The following is a 19,160-nucleotide window of genomic DNA, read 5'->3' on the forward strand; positions in this document are numbered from 1 at the left end:
TGCACAATGACATGTATGTAAATCATGATCAATCTGATCACACTACACTGATGTCAGTGTGAGAGGAGGTGTTAGTCTAGAATGAACTTCGTGACCTTATAGAGGTTTATAAAATAATGAGGGGCATGGATAGGGTAAATAGACAAAGTCTTTTCCCTGGGTTGGTGGAGTACAGAACTAGAGGGCATAGGTTTAAGGTGAGAGGGGGAAGATTTAAAAGGGACCTCAGAGGCAACGTTTTCACGCAAAGGTTGGTGCGTGTATGGAATGAGCTGCCAGAGGAAGTGGTGGAGGCTGGTACAATTACAGCATTTAAAAGGCATGAGTAGGAAGGGTTTAGAGGGATATGGGTCAAGTGCTGGCCAATGGGACTAGATTAATTTAGGGTACCTGGTCAGCATGGATGATTTGGAACTGAAGGGTCTGTTTCCGTGCTGTACATCTCTATGACTCTGTGAAATAAGAGTTCTGAGGCACTAGTGAGCTATGTGTAAGAATCTATTACATACAGATGGATGGTCTGTCCCTCCACCCCCCAACTCTGCATGTGTTGGTGTGGAGCTTTTGCAGCAATACTTGAATCCATTTTACACAGGGCAGATCACCCAAACCTCCAGTCTGGATGACCATTGGCATTCCATCAACTTGCAATTTGGGTGTCCCACATTAATAATACTCTATGGGTGGTATAAATTGGATCAGAGTGAGACCCCAGTTCCTTAGGGACTGAAAGTCCTGCCCTAGAGAAATGCCAGCCCATGAGACTGGCTGGCAGCTCTGTACTCCTAAATATGCCAGAAAAGTGTAGTGACCACTGCTGGGATTACAAGCAGTCCTGTGGAAACAGTGAAGATGGATACCAGCTGAGATTTTGAGGCAACCAGTGAGAGGGTGGGGTGAGGTGGGGCATTGGGTAAAAGAACCTGACTATGGGGCTGAGGGGGAGAATAGGAATAAAGATAGGGTCTATCTTGTGTGTGGCCCCTTTGGGCAGAGGTGTCCCGAAAGGACTTAACTTCTTCCTTCCTGCCAGTGAGCAGCCAGTGCAATTAAAACTGCTGGGTTATTCACCAGGTCCCCACCTTTCCCCGTGAATCACAAGATTACAACAGAGACAGAGTGGACAATTAGCTGCCATTTACGTGCCTTACCCAGCCAAAGGGATGTTGGGCTGCCTGACACCTACTTTGTCCCCTGTAGTATTTGGGGGAGGGATGTGCGAATGTCAGGGGTTGGATGGGAAGGCAGTTTGCAAACAACCCCCTGAAATATTTATGTGCCTCCACCCCACAACCCTGCATGTGTTGGTGTGGTTGCAGGGAGTGGTGAGTAAAAGTATCCACAATGTGGTCTTTGTACTTCAAAAAAATTACAAGCTTGATATCACTTCGAAGCCATTTTTATTTTCCCTAGCCTGGTTTTGTCTGGAGAAAATAAAACCTGCAGCCTTCCAACTGTGAGCATCAAGTAACCAGAAAGCACATATTGGAAGGGTAGGAACATAGCAATTAGGAGGGGGAGTAGGCTGTTCAGCCCTTTGAGTTCCAATGACCTGAGTCCCTTTGACTGCCAATGGTCTCAAATGAGTTCAAAACCCAGTTAGTTCCGATCAAAGTATCCAAATTGTCTTTGTAGGAACAGAGCCTCCGCTATTTCCAAATCAGATCAGTAAAGGAGGGGAGAAGTTGGGAATTGCCAACACTTTGTGAAACTTGGCAGAAGTACATTTCTACAGACCACATGTATCTACCTCCCAAAAACAGGAAATTCATAAAGTCTGGATTCCAACAGAGAGTCACTTATTAATCTCTATCGCATTGCATCCTGCTGAAATTACTGGTGCAGATGTCAAGTATTAAAGCACATAGCAGAGAACCTCTCCCAGTCCTTACCAGGCTTTGAATGTTAATTAATCAATTGGAAGACATGGGTAGTTTATTGGTGGTGGTAAATAAATACAGCTGCAGATGAAAAAGGTGCCACAGGTGATTTGATGGCAGACAAAAAAATGTTCAGTTGTGTGTAAGAGCAATTCTGAGCATAAAAGAAACTCCAATGTAACCAAGCAAAGTTACCCCAAGGTCAGTGACAGCTATTTTAATGAACAGTTCAGTTTTGAGTCCTCCCACACGTAAAGAAGCTGCAACTACACAGTTTTCCACTGATGGAGACAACCCCTATGCCGATCTAAATTTGTTTTCCAAAAGAAACAAACAAAATCTCGGAAAATGACATAAATGTATGTGCAACAAGTATTTACAGTTGTGCAGTGCTTTCAGAGTAAGATATTATGGATTGTAGCAGTTCAACAAGGTAGCTCACCATCACTCTCTCAGGCAACTAGTGATGGCCAAGAAATGCCGGCGTAACCAGTAATACCCAGGCCCAAGGAGTGAACAGAAATAATTCATGACAGGAGGAACATTAACAACAGCAGCAAATGGCTTGAGCTTCTAAAACTATACTCTGTCCTGTACAGCAATTAAGTGTTCTACTCAACAATATTATCTTCTACGTCCCAGCAGTCACTTTGCATTCCATATAGCCAGTCTTGATGGACATGAGAAAAATACAAATTGAGTTCAGATGCTTTCACTGCCTGGCCATGTTGAAATTTGAATCAAGGAAAGCCTTTGTCAGTTGGTTCTTTGCATCCGTTATCAACGGAACATGATAAATTCATGTAGGAATTTGTGCTCACTTTCATTCAATTCTGGGTGTTAAAATAATTTTGTTTTTCTCGAGGGCTACATTTTGATTTTCAGGGCAATGTTTTGGTTTCCAGGGACATTTTCATTCTCATTTTTTGTTAGATGATGCAGTCAAGTAGTAAAAATGCCTTTTGCATTTGTGTAGCCATGATGGGTGTCTAGACGCTCAGAAGCAGAACTAGAAGAATTCATCAGTATCCTCAATAATCCTCAACCTTTCATTAAACTTAAAGACACAGTACGCAAGGAAAGCATTAATTTTGGAGATGCTGGTATTTAATAGACACAAGATAACAAGCATAATTTAGCAACAATTTTTTTGTTTAAGAAAAAATCTGACGTGCACTTCTATACACAAAAAGGCAACACCAATGAAACTTTTTCTGTAGACTAGTGAAGTCACAGCTGAATAGTTGGCTTGTTTTTCTCCAGGGCAGTCACTGCATCTCAAGTAATTTATACTATTTAAGATGTGATAAAACCGAAATGTAAATCTTTATGAAATAAAAATTATTCCGTATTCAATTAGCCATTTGACTATGTTCATTACAATAACATGCATTACACTTTCCCCTATATAGCAACTCTTGGACAACTACAGATAGAATTAAGTTAGAGAATCCACGTCTGTTCCTGAAGAAGGGCTGATGCCCGAAACATCGATTCTCCTGCTCCTTGGATGCTGCCTGACCTGCTGCGCTTTTCCAGCAACACATTTTCAGCAGCAATCCACATCTATTGGCAAGGAATCAATTACCTCATTGATGAAAGACCCAAAATTGCTCTTTCCTTTTAGCAGACCCCCTTCTCTTTCCCCCCCCCCCCCCCCCCCCGCCCCCCACCCCCATCTTTGTAGACCCTCCTTCACACACTATCATCATTTGCGGTTAATCTTCTCATGCTTTGCAGACTTCCCCACCCTTATCCATTTTTTCAGATCCTCTTCCCCACACACCCTGTTTGAAGTGCCTCTTCCGCCCCACATACTCCCAACATTTGGTGGATTTCTTTTTCATCTCTCCCTCAGCCTGGACTTCTTCCCTCTACCCCTGGACCACTGGAGAAGTAGCAATGGGGAACAAAGAAATGGTGAGGGAGCTGAATAAGTACTTTGCATCAGTCTTCACAGTGGAAGACACCAACAGCATGCCAGGATGTCAAGAGTTGGGGGCAGAAGTGAGTGTACTGACCATCACTAAGGAGAAGGTGCTAGGGAAGCTGAAGGATGTGAAGGCAGATAAATCACCCAAGATCAGAGTGGTGCTGGAAAAGCACAGCAGGTCAGGTAGCATCCAAGGACAAGGTAAATCGACGTTTAGGGCAAAAGCCCTCATCAGGAAAGTTGAAGGTTTTTTGTCCAAAATGTCGATTTTCCTGCTCTTCGGATGCTGCCTGATCTGCTGTGCTTTTCCAGCACCACTCTAATCTTGACTCTAATCTCCAGCATCCGCAGTACCACGTCCGCCTCGATAAATTGCCCAGCCTTCTGTTCCTATATCAGAGCCTGAGGACACAGCCTTAGACTAAAGGGGCAACACTTTAAGACTGTGATGAGAGCAATTTCTTCAATCAGAGGATGTTGAATCTGTGGAACCCATTGCCACAAGGAGCTCTAGAGACCAAATCATTAAGTATTTAAGATAGATTTAGATAGGTTCTTGATTAAGGGAAACAAAGGTTAGAAGGAGAAGGCAGGAAATCGAGTTAAGAAACAGACGAGCCATAATCAAATGATGGAGCAGACTCGATGGACCAACTGGCCTAATTCTCCTATAGCTTATATTTTCGTAGTGTAACCATTTTATAGGAGAGAGTTTGCAAAACCAATGAAGGATGTGAAAAAAAATCTTATTGTCTCCACGTTAAAACTATTGGCCATACAATTCTTGCCTCATCCCATTCGTCCTGGCCCATCTTGCTGAGGTGCTCACAAATAGGGAAGTTTCTGGGGCTGCAACTTGTGTCCAATTGCCCTTGTTAACTAATGGGTTGATGATCAGTTGTGACCCAATTCAGGCCTGGTGCAATTTCTCAGCCAATAAATTCCCAGATGCATAAGAAAGCAAGAAATAAAGTTTTGCAATGATAACTTGAAAAGAAATAGATAACATAAAGTTCTGAAAGTTTGGATCATTGTAACTTGTAAAATTTTGTTGGTTATAAAGTTGTGTTTTTTTTTAAAAAGGCCCACATTCTGGAGTATGGTTTAGCTGTCCATGAGAAGTTTGTACCGCAAGACATGAGACCATTACACAAGAAGCTGGTGGATCAGTTCTTTGTGATGAAGTCCAGGTTGGGGATACAGGTATGAACTCTCACAGCAAGAAGTTGCTCCAGTGAATTTCAGCATCAATGCTTCCGTATGTAATGAACCATGTGTCTTTTGAATGTTATGCTCAATAGCAGTAGAGAATTGAACTTTGTCAAACAGTGAAATTTTGATTAACCCCTGTGCAACAACATAAAAGCTCAAGATTTGGAGTAGAAAATATCTGCAATTTACAGAGATTGCTTATCAGTTTGTCACAAAGGCAAGCATTAGTATCTATAGTATTGTAAATAATGAAGTTGTACTTAATTTGTTATGCACGACTTATAGGCAATAAGCTGACGTCCCTTCATTTATTCCAGTGGTGTCTCCGTATATAATTTCTAACATAGAAACATGTGAGAATGCACTTAAAGACCAGGGGTTGTTGATGAAGAGTTATATCATTTTGTTTCTTTTGTTGATTTTTCTTTTTGTTTACTCTTATTTTGTCTGCTTCACTTGACCTCTCTAAATTTTCTTCTATGATCATTTGATCTTCTGTAAGCTAAATGTATGTGGAATGAAGTGTTATATAAATTAATTTGCATACAAATTGCAATATACTGTGGCAGTCCAGCAGAATATATTTTTCATTATGAAGTGCTCTTTATGGTGTGCCTCAGTCTTTCCTTCCTTGCATATTATATTTTAAAGGCACTAGTTTATGAATAAAGCTTGAAATAAGTGGAAGCTCGAATATTAAATCAAAGTTAAAGCTAAAGGAGAAAGATGACTAAGTTGTGTGAAAGTAAATGCCAAACCTTATGTAGTTGAATTGAGAGGCACGACCTCTTGAGAAAATTCAGGGGGACTTTTAGTGAGTCGATGTTGTGTACATGCTCCACAGCCCTATAAGCCTGCATTCCTTCAGGAAGCCAAGATGGATAGGAATTGCTGACGATAACCAATTACATTCTGTCTTGAATGGGATAATGTGGTTTTCAGAATTTCTAGCCCCATTTAAATCAGCAGAATGGCAAATGACAAAATAAAGAGCAACAATTTAAAAAAAAAATAGTTTTTAAAGAACTAACATAACTGAATAAGCTTGTTTCTTTAAACATATTTTAGGCTTCAGGATAGTTTCTTCCTATCTTGTTTCATGCGACCATGATTAACATTAATTGTAATTAATCTTGAAATTGTGTAAAGTGAGATGAATGCTGACATTAAATCAATATGGTCTCATCAACGCAAAGCTACCCAATTTTAGAAAGAAAGGAGCAGAATGTGGCCACAAAAGTCGGCTGAGATTCAGTATATCAGATCTGTACTAACAACAGTTCAGCATAGTGCAACCAAAGATCGAGATGAGTGAGCAAGGTGACCATGGTGAGCAAGGAAGGTCAGGAATGATATTTTAATTAACCCTTTTTAAAACTAAAGCTGCCAACGTTTTCTGGGAAAGTATCATGATCCAATTATGTCTTCTCTCTGGGAATTCAGAATGACCAATGTGATGAATAATTTCTTTTTCCACTTTGTCTGCAAATTACAGTCCATTTCTACATTAGTCAAAATTCCCTCCCTGACACACTCTGGGAACAATATTTTAATTATTGATCCGAAGAACAGGGTTCTTGCTTCATCTCACACCTGATTCCAAGTCTAGACTGTACATTTTTGAAACTTTAATTGAAAGTTATAATTTTCGAGTTATATTTAATCGAGCATTGGTTAATGGCCATAGTTTGGGGGTTTCCTTGTTGCTTGGCAATTGATAAAAAGCACTTTAAAATTAGCACCCGGACTGTCTGATTTAATATGTTTTACATGCTGAATATTTCGTTTGAAAGTCTACAATTTGCAAATTGCTTTTGGTATACCTCAAGTCTTCCAGTTCAAGATGTTCTGAATGTCAAATAAAGCAAAATACCTGTTAGAAATACAATCTGTTGATTGATATGGAATCAATTGAAGTTAATTTTTTTTCCTCACAAGACATCTTTTCCTCACATCTTTAAACATCTGAAACTTACTAAAATTTAGTGATAGCAATGACTAGCTCCTGATTCTTAGCAAAGCTAATTATATTTCATATAGGACTAGGATTTAACAATACTGCGCCACTGATATTGACTCGAAAATGCAATTTGGCTTATTAGGCTGTGTTATCTGACATTTGGACTTGTGTTTTTAAATGGTGTGGCATGGCTCTGATGTAGGATGGTGAAATTTGGGGGCTAAATCAGATACTTTGGAATTCTGTATACACAGGATATTGGATAGATTTATGTTGATCATGTACAAAAGAGGGCCAACTTACTGCATGATTGGTCAAGTAGGAAGTCCTGCATTAATTTTCCACAAATCTCATCTAAAATACTAATTTTCAGATGATTGAAAGGTTCTGTTCTCAGATACATTTCTCAGAAATGATTCCTCAAACTTACTTTCACCACTTTAAGGCCAGAGCATCTTTATCTTTCTATGAATCTCAACATAGAAGACAAGCAACTTGACAGCAACTTGACGTCATAACCTGCCATTTTTTATTCACTCAGGATGTGGGCATTTCTGGCTGCCCAGCATTTATTGCTGTCCCTAATTGCCCTTGAGAAGGTGGTGGTGAGCTGCCTCCTTGAGTCACTGCAGTCCACATACTGTAGGTCGATCCACATTGCCTTTAGGGAGGGAATTTCAGGGTTTTGACCCACTGACAATGAAGGATATATTCCATGCCAGGATGGTGAGTAGCTTGGAGGGGACCTTGCAGGCAATGAGATTCCTATGTATCCGCTGCCCTTGTCCTTGTTTATGGAAGTGCTTGTGGGTTTGGAAGGTGCTGTCTAAGGATCTGAGTGAATTTCTGTAGTACATCTTGTAGTTACACACACTGCTGACTATTGCCTGGCTGGTCTGTTAGACAGCTCTCCCAGTTTTGGCCCTAACCTTTCAATGCTAGTAAGGTGGACTTTGCAAGGTCAACAGGACTGTTTTGGCTATTGTCTTTTCTCTATCACCACTTGCAAATTAACTTTCCAACTTCCTTTATTGATTAATGGGTTTGGTGATTACTGGCAAAACTGCATTTATTATTAATCCCTACTTGCCCTTGAGATGATGGTGCTGTATTTGATTACTGCAATCCATATGGTGAAAACACTTCCAGAGTCATAATTTTGGCATCCTCTCAAACAAGAAGAAGAAACAGATTTGCTGAAGATTTGCTTGGGTTCCAAGTCCCAAACCAAGTTTATGTTGTTGCTGAGACCAACAAACTAAGTCTATAAATGAGTCAATCTACTATTTTTATTCTTGCTTCTGTATATCTAACTTTTTAAGAAATTCCACTCATGGGCCTAAAAAACTGACCAAATATGCCTGTTCGCCTGAAATCAGGTATACTTCAAGTGGCAGGGGTGTCTAAGGGGAAATTGTACTGCAATTAAAGACTGCAGGGAATGCTTGTGGATACATGGCTGAAAGCATGGGGTTGTTAGTCTTGGCTGTTGATTGGAGAACCCACGCAAATGGTGCCGCTCAGCATTCTTCTATCTTCCACGCTGCAGTCATGAAGAAAATGCCTTGTCAGAGCATCAGAATGACAAGACTGGTGCTCATTGTGTTCAAAATGAAGATTCTTAATTTTTCAGTTAAACAGGTGGATTAGAATTGCTGGATTTGTGATTGGTGTTAATTTTCTAATAAAGTCAGGTTGAGATCCATAAGACTGGACTGAAGGAATGCAATTCGATGGTGATAGTAAGAATAACAGTGATGAGAATCACAGGACTGTTGGTGCATTGGGGTGGGAATGATGTTTCATGACTAATGCAGATGAATGAGCTGTTCTGTAATTGATCTGGGTGTAAGTGCCCTGGGTATGCAGAGCACTGGTGATCAGAGCTGCTGCCATTGTTTGTGACGTCTGACTTATTGCTCTTTGGCGACAGGGAGTTTTAAAAAGTGTGTTTTGCCCTCCTGCTGTTTTCATCTGAGATACATGTCTGTCGGTGTGTTACACAGATAATTTGACATGATCAGTTGTATGTGTGGGTATCAGTTTCTCCAGCATGCATGGCTCTAGAATTAGATTGCTTGATGCCAGTTTCTCAAGCAAAAAAATACTTCAAGCAATATTTTGTGTGGCACACAAGCTTTTATGTATTGTTGGAACTGGGCTGCATCTCATGTGAGTTACATTGTCCGTCTGAATAGTTACATGGTCCATTGCCTGTATAAACCAGGGACTTCATAAAGGTTTCAGCCAAATTTGTCAAATTGAACCACTGGTGCCAGGTCAAATGTTATGATTGCCTGAGTGTGGAGTGAGGAGAAGCTAAAGCACTCCACCTGGTGCTGTACATTAAAATTACACATCGCTCCTGCTGTTACAAACTCTCCCTCATCCTGCTTGCATGTCAAATGTATGCCACGTCCTCCACAATATCCTGGACAGCTAATCTCATCTTCTGTTATACCACAATTTTGGTGCATCCAGAGGATGCCCAGATTTTGCGTATAGTCCAATTTGTCAACTATGCTTTATTGTGAGCCTGAAACATTCTTGAAGATTACTGAAGTGTATCAGTAGAAATGGGCAGGAGTAGATCATTCATATGTTTGAATCTGTTCTTCTAATCTGTTACATCTTGGGTGATCTGTGTCTCAATTACATTTGCTTGCCTTTTGATCTGTACCACTTGATATCCTTAACTGATAACTTTGTGAATGGGAGTTGTATTTGAAAATAAGTGCCTTGCATCCATAGCCATTTTGAAGAAAGAATTCCAGAATTTTACTGCACTTTGTATAAAAAGAATGCTCTAATTTGATTCCTGAATAACTGGTCTCTAATTTTAAGATTGCGCCCCAATCTTATGAATTCCTTCGCTAAAGGAAATTGTTTCCCTGTATCTATCCCATCAAATTTATCATTTTATCATTTTAAACAGCTAAATTGTATCAACCTTCAACTTTCTAATTTCTCAGAATAAAATTAAAATTTATGGAAACTGCCCATCAAATATTAATCTTTTAGCGCTGATTTCATTCTGCTAAATCAATAAAGGCAAGCATACCCTCTTTAATGTGCAGCAATCAAAACTGAGCACAACTTTAGATGGGATCTTTGTAAAGCTGTGCACAACTGAAGCATACTTTTCTTTCCCTTGAATTCCAACCCTCATGTTGAGAATAAAGACCAAAGTTCCAAGTTATATTAGGTTCACAAACTGGCAAAAGGTGAAAAGTTGTGTTCCAAAACAAATAGGTCACTGTTATTCACCAATTGTACAAATGTTTTAGACTTGAATTGGAAGTTCAGTTTTCAAATTTGAGGTTATCACCAAACTGGGGCTTGTAGGGACCGTGGGGGAAAAAAGCAAAACAGCAGTAATAAACTTGTAGAATGGCCATGTAATTGGCACATGAATGCCAATACAGATAAGTGTGAGGTGGTGTGTTTTGAGAAGAAAAAGGATGGTACAGAATACTGTTTTGATAATATGGTTTTAAATCTCGAAGAGAAGGGTCTGGAGGTACTGTTAGCTGTTTGTTTTTATTCTGTTTTCTAATCAACCTGCTTAGAGATGCAATGACATACCTCTGGAACAGATGTCACTTGAATCCAGGTCTCCTGGCCCAAAGATAGGGATACTACCACTGTGCCACAAAGCCCTCCAAGTTAGCTCGATATCAATTGTGTTTAATGGCAGACAGGTGCTGGATATTAAACTGGGCATTCATTTAAGAACCTGTAAGAAATAAGTTGACTTAAATTTTGGTTTTTGGGTTTGGAAGTGAATGTTTGTAAAATGTCATATAAATAAATATAAATGTGTGTAACGGTTGCCTCCAGTTCTATCCTTTACCAATCAGCTTTCTGAAAAAGGACAGTACAGATAAACAAACCACTAATACTAGTGGCACAGTTTAATAGAGCCAATTAATAAAAATAAATCAAAGCAACAGCATTCACTTTTAGCATGTTAAAGTTGGAAGGTTTATCGTAATGTTAAATTTTTATGCTACCTCAGGTACAGTACAGACTACTGTGCATAACTGTGGTCTCCACATCAAGACATGAGAAACATTGCAAAAATTATTCATTGAAATGATTTCCAGTGCTCTGAAATTATACCCAATGACGGAGGTTGAATGGCCTCCTCCTGTCTTCTCTTTTCTAATAGAAGATGGACTTCAGAGAGAGAGAGAGGTTTTAAAGAGTTGGATTTAGAAAAAAAGTTTCTGTTTTGTTGCCAAGACTGAAGCTTGGCATTTTAAACATAAGTTGACAAACAGAATACTGCAGTCCCTGGAAATTTGAAATTGAAACCAATATTGTTGGATATACTGTGTGAACTGAGAAGCAGAATCTTCTAATGAGAGGTCATCAACTTGAAATGCTAACTCTTTTTCTCTCTGTAGATACTGACTGATCTGCTGAGTATTTCCAGTGTTTCCTGTTTTCATTTCTGCCCTGATATTTCAGAGTCAGCAATAAATAAATCAAACCGCACACTCATCTAACTCAATAGCCTGTTACTGTTTTTTTTGTCCCATAACCTTTAATCCCTTTAGCCCTAATCCCACTCCTCCTAAAAATCATACAATGGTCTGGCCTCAACTGCTTTTTTTTCATTACAAATTACACAAGCCTACCACACTCTAGGTGAAGAAATTTTTCTTCATATCAATTCTAAATAGTTTATCCCATATCTCTAAACTGTGATCTCGATTCTGGACTTTCCTACTTCTCCTGCAATCACACTCTTGTCCTGTTAAACTCGATCGTTTTCTATAACATTTACACTTATTCTCCTGATCCGCAGCAAATACCCTCCTAGCCCAGTCACCTTTCCACATAAATCAATCCTGCCATCTTAGGAATCCTGAGGAAGGGTCACTGGACCTGAAACATTAACTCTGATTTCTCTCCGCAGCTGCTGCCAGACCTGCTGAGCTTTTCCAACAATTTCTGTTTTTGTTTATTGAGTCTTTGATCAGTTTGAAATAAAAGCTGAGGCACCCAACTTTACTTATCATAGTTTAAAAATCACACAACACCAAATTATAGTCCAACAGGTTTAATTGGAAGCACACGAGCTTTCGGAGCGTCGATCCTTCATCGCTACCACCTGATGAAGGAGCGATGCTCCAAAAGCTAGAATGCTTCCAATTAAACCTATTGGACTATAACCTGGTGTTGTGTGATTTTTAACATTGTACACCCCAGTCCAACACGGGCATCTCCAAATTATTACTTATCACGTGCATGGCGTACTTTTTCTCTGATGACTGGCTTCAATAATTGAGTGTTTTCTTTGGGATTGCCAACCATGGCTAAACGTATTCCAGCAGATGTCATCGCATGATCTTGTACCTTGAATGGGCTCTCCCTCAGACTTATGCCATTGATCATCCAACATGTCAGTCAGAACCTGCCTTCCATTGGCTTTTCAATGAGTCCCAGTTCTGAATTTTGAAAATCTGGGCAGCATGGTGGCTTAGTGGTTAGTACTGCTGCCTTACAGCCCCAGGGACCTGGGTTCAATTCCAACCTCGGGTGTCTGTCTGTGTGGAGTTTGCATGTTCTCCCTGTGTCTGCATGAGTTTCCTCCAGGTGCTATGTTTTCCTCCAAAGACATGTAGGTTAGGTGGATTGACCATGCTAAATTACCCAGAACATCCAGGGATGTGCAGGTTAGGTGGGGTTAGCCAATGGAAATGTAGGGTTAGAGGGATGAGGTGGGATGCTCTTCGGAGGGTCAGTGTGAACTCAATGGGCTGAATGGGCTGCTCCGACACTGTAGGGATTCTATGGTCACTCTTGGTGGGAAGGCTGTCCAGAGAATGGAGGAGTGACAGTTAAGTCATGATCTTATCAAATGGTAGAACAGGCTTGAATCATATGTATGGTCTGTTATCTTCATTATCAGGTTTTACTTTCATTCATTTTAACTTCTGAAAAGAAAAACCAAGAGAAAATAGAAATGGTAGTAAATGAGCAGGAAACATAAACACAGGCTGTAACGTTTTTATGGGTATGTAAGCTAGATCCATTATAAATAGAGTCAGGAGAATTTGAAAATGAAAGAAATGAAATGAATACTTGGCCTCTATTTTCACAGAGGAAATTATCAGTCTCCTACAGATAATGGAGAAGCTAGGGACTAGTGTAACCAAAGCACTGCAAGATATTAATATTAGTTGTAAAACTAGTACTATAAAATTTGAAGGGACTTAAAGTAGATAAATCCTCTGGACCAGATGTTCTACGTCAGAATTTTGAAAGAAATTGCTATAGAGGTGTTTGGTAGTCATCTTTAAAAATTCTATATATAGCAACATATTTAAGAAAGGAGGGAGAGATAAAATGGCTAACGATGACCTGTTAGCCTAACTTCAGACATAGGGAAAATGTTAAAATTTATAATAAAGTGATAAAACGACACTTAGAAAATAATGTTAAAAATCACGCAACACCAGGTTATTGTCCAACAGGTTTATTTGGAAGCACTAACTTCTGGAGCACAGCTTCTTTATCAGGTGGTTGTGGAGCAGAATCCTACAACACAGACTTTATAGCATCAGGATTGCAGTGACATGGAATGTAATACCAAACAAATTTAGCTTAAATCTTTCATCTTTTAGAGCGTTCATGTTCGGTTTGGTTCCTTCATATGTAAATCCTAGAACTTTTTTTAAAGTTGCATTCTCAAGATAGCCTTTAACAATACGTGTCATCACTGAAGGTGTGAAGTTAAAGTCTGTCTGTGTCCCAATGTTAGGTCAAACTGATTCTGTTTCCAAAGTGGGATTTATAGAATCTGAGATGGATTTATGCAGTTTTTGAGCAAGATAAGACTTGCACTTCACACCTTCAATGTTATCTGAGTTGAGATGGCAGCTATTGTTAAAAGCTATCTTGAGAATGTAATTTTAAAAAACTTCTGGGATTTACATATGAAGGAACTGAAACTAACATGATCATTCTAAAACGAGACTTAAGCTAAATTTGTTTGGTATTACATTCCATGTCACTGCAATCCTGTTGCTATAAAGTCTGTGAATTATGATTCTGCTCCATAACCACCTGATGAAGAAACAGTGCTTTGAAAGCTAGTGCTTCCAAATAAACCATTTGGACTATAACCTGGTGTTGTGGGATTTTTAAGCTTGTCCACCCCAACCCAATGCAGGCATCTCCAAATTAGAAAATAATGGTAGGATTGGGCTGAGTCATCACTGATTTATGAAAGGAGAATCATGCCTAACAAACTTGTAGTTTTTTGATGAGAAGGGAAGAAGTGGGTATGGTGCGTTTCAATTTTCAGAAATCTTTTGATAAGGTCCAGCCCAAAAAGTTAGTAAATAAAAAATAACACGCATAAAATTGTGGAGGGAATATAGTGGTGTGCTGGTTGAAAGCTGATTCATGAGAAGCGGGGTATGGCAAGTGTCAATGCACGAGCTTCAGCTACTTACAATCTATACTGAAGATTTGTGAGGATTAAATGTAATATTGTCAGTTTTCAGATGGCACAAAACAAGAGAGGAGTGGGAGTTTTGAGGTTTATGCAAAGAGCTTTCGGAGAGCTGAAGTGAGTGGGCAAATTTGGCAGATGGAATACGGTGTGGAGAAATACGCAACTTTGGCTGGAAAACAGAAATAAAGAGTATTTCTTAAGTGTTGAGAGGCTGAGAAGGTGGTGTTGTGATGTGGTAATGTCACTGGTCTAGTAATCCAGAACCCCAGGCTAGTTATCCAGGCACATGGGTTTATATTGTACCATAGCAGATGGTGACATTTGAATTCAATGAAAATCTGGAATAAAAAGCTCTCCTGATGGCAATCATCTAATCACTGCCAATTGTCATGAAAACCATTGTAGTGTAATGCCCTTCAGAGGGAAAATAAATTGCTGTCCTTACTCCGTTTGACCTACATGTAATTCCAGTCCCGAAGCAACATGGTTAACTCTTAACGCCCTCTGGTCATTTTGAGATAAGCATTAAATACCAGAAAAGCCAATGATGTCTATTGACTAGTAAATGAATTTACAAAGGTGTTAGCTTTCAAAAGGACTTGGATATTTGTATTCATGAGCCACTGAAAGTTAACATGCAGGTACAGCAAACAACCAAAAAGGATAATGAGATGATTTGATATATAAGTAAAGTTTATTATTTGGTGATATCATACCCAGAGTGTGCACTTTTGATATCCTTATCCACACAAAGTGGAGGTGCTGGTGTTGGACTGGGGTGGACATGTGTGTGACTTCTGACCTTATCCATTCAAAGATATACTTGCCAGCAAAGGTTCACCAAATGAATTCCTGTGATGGAGGCATTGTTGTATAAGTAAATGTTACATTGACTGGACCTATATTTTCTGGGGTTGAGAAGAATAAGAGGTGATCTCATTCAATTGTACAAAATTTTAATAGGGATTGACAGGGTAGATGCAGGAAAAATGTTTCCTTTGGCTGACCGGTCTTAGAAACAAGGGGATACTATCATAGAATGAAGAACAAAACATTGGGATAGTGAAGAAGTTGTTTGGTATGCTTTCCTTTATTGGTCAGGGTATTGAGTACAGGAGTTGGGAGGTCATGTTGCGGCTGTACAGGACATTGGTTAGGCCACTGTTGGAATATTGCGTGCATTTCTGGTCTCCTTCCTATCGGAAAGATGTTGTGAAACTTGAAAGGGTTCAGAAAAGATTTACAAGGATGTTGCCAGGTTTGGAGGAATTGAGCTATAGGGAGAGGCTGAACAGTCTGGGGCTGTTTTCCCTGGAGCGTCAGAGGCTGAGAGGTGACCTTATAGAGGTTTACAAAATTATGAGGGGCATGGATAGGATAAATAGACAAAGTATTTTCCCTGGGATCGGAGAGTCCAGAACTAGAAGGCATGGGTTTAGGATGAGAGGGGAAAGATTTGAAAGAGACCTAAGGGGCAACATTTTCATGCAGAGGGTGGTACATGTATGGAATGAGTTGCCAGAGAATGTGGTGGAGGCTGGTACAATTGCAACATTTAAGAGGCATTTGGATGGGTACATGAAAAGGAATGGTTTGGAGGGATATGGTCTGGGTGCTGGCAGGTGGGACTAGATTGGGTTGGGATATCTGCTCGGCATGAACAGGTTAGACCGAAGGGTCTGTTTCACTGCTGTACATCTCTATGACTCTATTTAGAGAAAAGTAGAATGATGTATCTTTCAAATTCTCTTCACCTCGAGCACTGTGGAGACTCTCACCGAGTACATTTAGTACTTAGATTAATAGATTTCTAGATATTAAAAATATCAAAGGATATAAAGATGGTGTAGGAAATGGTGTTTGATCTCATTGAATGGTGGTGATGGCTTGAAGGGTAGGATGACCTACTCCTGTGCTGATTTCTTAGATTTTTAAAGGATATGTCAGTGGATACATTTTAATCATGTTACTGTGACATTTTTTTATTCATCCAAGGGATGTGGACCTTGTTGACTGGGTCAGCGTTTGTTGCCCATCCTAACTTGCTCTTGAGAACATGGTGGTGAGCTGCTGCCTTGAAGTGCTACAGTCATTGATTGGGGTTTAGACACATCTACAGCACTGTTGAGAATGGAGTTTGAGGATTTTGATCCCTCAGCAGTGACAGAGTAATGATCTAGTTCTAAGTCCGGTTGTGTGTAGATTGAAGCAAATCTTCACATGTATCTGCACACCACATCATTCTAGGTTGTCGTGATTGGGAGGTGCTGCCCAAGGAATCATTATGAGTTTCTGCACAGCATCTTCCCTATAGTTCACGCTGCTGCACTGTGTGTCAGTGATGAAGGGAGTGAATGTTCAAAATGGTGGATACCTACACAGTCCAAGCAGACACCTTTGTCCTAGATGGTGTTGAACTTCATGAGTGTTGTTGAAACTGCACTTTCCACTCAAATAAGTGGAAAGTATTCCATCACAATCCTGGCATGTTCTTTGTAGAAGGTTTACAGGCACTGGGGAGGTAGAGGGTAAACATTTCTTGCTGCATAATACCTAGCCTCGGAGTTACTTTTGTAGCCACAGTATTTATGTGGTTAGTCCAGTTCAGTTACTCGTCAGTATAACCCCAGGATATTGATGGTAGAGAAATTAGCAACTATAATACCATTGAATGTCAAGGGGAGTTGGTTGGAATTTGCCTGGCACTTCTATCATCTGAATGTTAATTGTTACTTAGCAGCCCAAATTGGTGGCCTCGCAGCATATAGACACCAGCCTCTTCAATATCTGAGAAGCAATGAATGGTGTGGAACATTGTGCAATAACTTCTGACCTTATAAATCTATACTCCTCAGGGTATGGGAGATCTCAAAATGGTTTCTCCACAGAAATAGAACATAGAACATTACAGCACAGTACAGGCCCTTCGGCCCTTGATATTGCGCTGACCTGTGAAACCAATCTGAACCCCATCTAACTGACACTATTCCATTATCATCCATATGTTTATCCAATGACCATTTAAATGCCCTTAAAGTCGGCGAGTCTAGTACTGTTGCAGGCAGGGCATTCCACCTAAGTACTCACAGTGGAGGAACGGTTGTTGAAGCCCCTGAAGATGGCTGATCCGAGGTCACTGTTCTGCAGAGTTCCTGCAAAGATGGCCTCAGAATGAGATGATTGATCTCCAACAATCACAACCATCTTCCTTTTTGCTGGGTATAACATAGACTAATGGATTTCCATTGACTCCAATGTTGCCACACTTGGTCAAATACTGTGAAGGAAAGTCACTCTCACTTCACCTCTGGAGTTTAGTTCTTTTGTCCATGGCTGGATAAAGGTAGGATCTGAGTGGCCCTGACACTATACAAACTGAGCATCAGTGATAAATATGTAATAATTGCTTTCCTTATTGTTGATTCAGACATTCAATCCCATTTCAATTTTGATTTGGTAATCTTTTGGTTTAAGCCACTACCAAAGTTTTGATAATGTTAGTACTGATGGTGCAACTGTGCCCAAAAAACTAAAAAATATGACATAGAATGATCCCACCCCACTACTTGCTTGATGAAGGAACAGCGCTTTGAAAGCTAGTACTTCCAAATAAACCTTTTGGACTTTAACATTATCCACCCCAGTCCACACCGGCACTTCCACATCATGCCCAAAAACACTGTCAAACAATAGGAGTTAATGTCAGATTGAAACCTTATTTTTATTATTGCTTATGGACATATTCTTGAGTATTTATTTTGAGAAATTAAATTAAGCTTGGATGGTTTCAAAAAACACCATAAAGTAATTCTTGATTTCAGCTTGCAGGATGGTCCATAGATATGGTTGTGGCACTGATTTAAATTTAATCCGCTGAAATTTCCATTTGCAGCCTCAAATTCAGGTCTATTTACATAATGTTTTGCATGGGAGTACAAATTGTAAACAGCATTGTGCTGTTATTACAACTGCATATTTTGACAATTAAGCTACATCTTACATCTGTTTACAGGATTTTCCAGGATATGCTCGTGTGAGTCCAATACACTTAACCAACGGGAGCCCACGTACCTGCAGGAATCCCACGTTGGGTGCTGTAAGTCCAGATGGAGCCAGACTTGTCAACAGACGCAGGTAAGATGATCTCCAAAATTATTTATTTTACAAGTGAATGTTTTTTGCAGATAAGATTTCTGATTCTTTTTTATTTTTATACGGAGAGCACGAAAGTAAAAATGTTGTGTTGTACACATCTCCCTAATTACCCATGGGATCAGGTAGCTGAAAGAACATTACTATTTAATTTCATATAGTTATTTTTCCTGATAGAGCACAATTTAATTCTAGTGATGTTTTCTTAACCATACAGCTCTTCATTGTTGAAATAATTTCACATGTTTATGTAATTTGAAAACCATATTTCTTGTTGGGCACTTTTGGCTAAAGTAATAATACCATGTTAACTGCATAGTTCAGTTGAGACGGGAGAGGAAAACATTGCTCAAGGAGTTGCAAAAATACAACTTTCCTACAGAAAAACAAAATCCAAGCAACAATTTTATTTCTCTCCACCCACAGGAACAAAGTGGTACTAGAGTTAAATCCATATGGTTCATTTAAATACCGTTATCCCATAATGCTAATATTTTGATTCAGCCCTTCTACAACCATCCAAATTCATGTGAAAGAATTTCATCTCAGCGT

General features: G+C 39.6%; 1 protein-coding gene across 7 annotated transcripts in view; it reads left to right on the forward strand.

Moving 5' to 3' along the window:
- The window catches only part of LOC140458056 (dedicator of cytokinesis protein 4-like), a 488,962-nt gene that overhangs the window by 435,493 nt on the left and 34,309 nt on the right, over positions 1-19,160 (forward strand). For all 7 annotated transcript variants that reach the window (XM_072552082.1, XM_072552088.1, XM_072552083.1 and 4 more), the window contains 2 exons: positions 4,897-5,016; positions 18,469-18,590. In XM_072552082.1, coding sequence (XP_072408183.1) covers positions 4,897-5,016; positions 18,469-18,590 — 242 coding nt within the window. The remainder of the gene's footprint in view (positions 1-4,896; positions 5,017-18,468; positions 18,591-19,160) is intronic.

Source organism: Chiloscyllium punctatum, chromosome 32 (assembly GCF_047496795.1).
Source record: "Chiloscyllium punctatum isolate Juve2018m chromosome 32, sChiPun1.3, whole genome shotgun sequence".
In the NCBI taxonomy this organism is placed as follows: domain Eukaryota; kingdom Metazoa; phylum Chordata; class Chondrichthyes; order Orectolobiformes; family Hemiscylliidae; genus Chiloscyllium; species Chiloscyllium punctatum.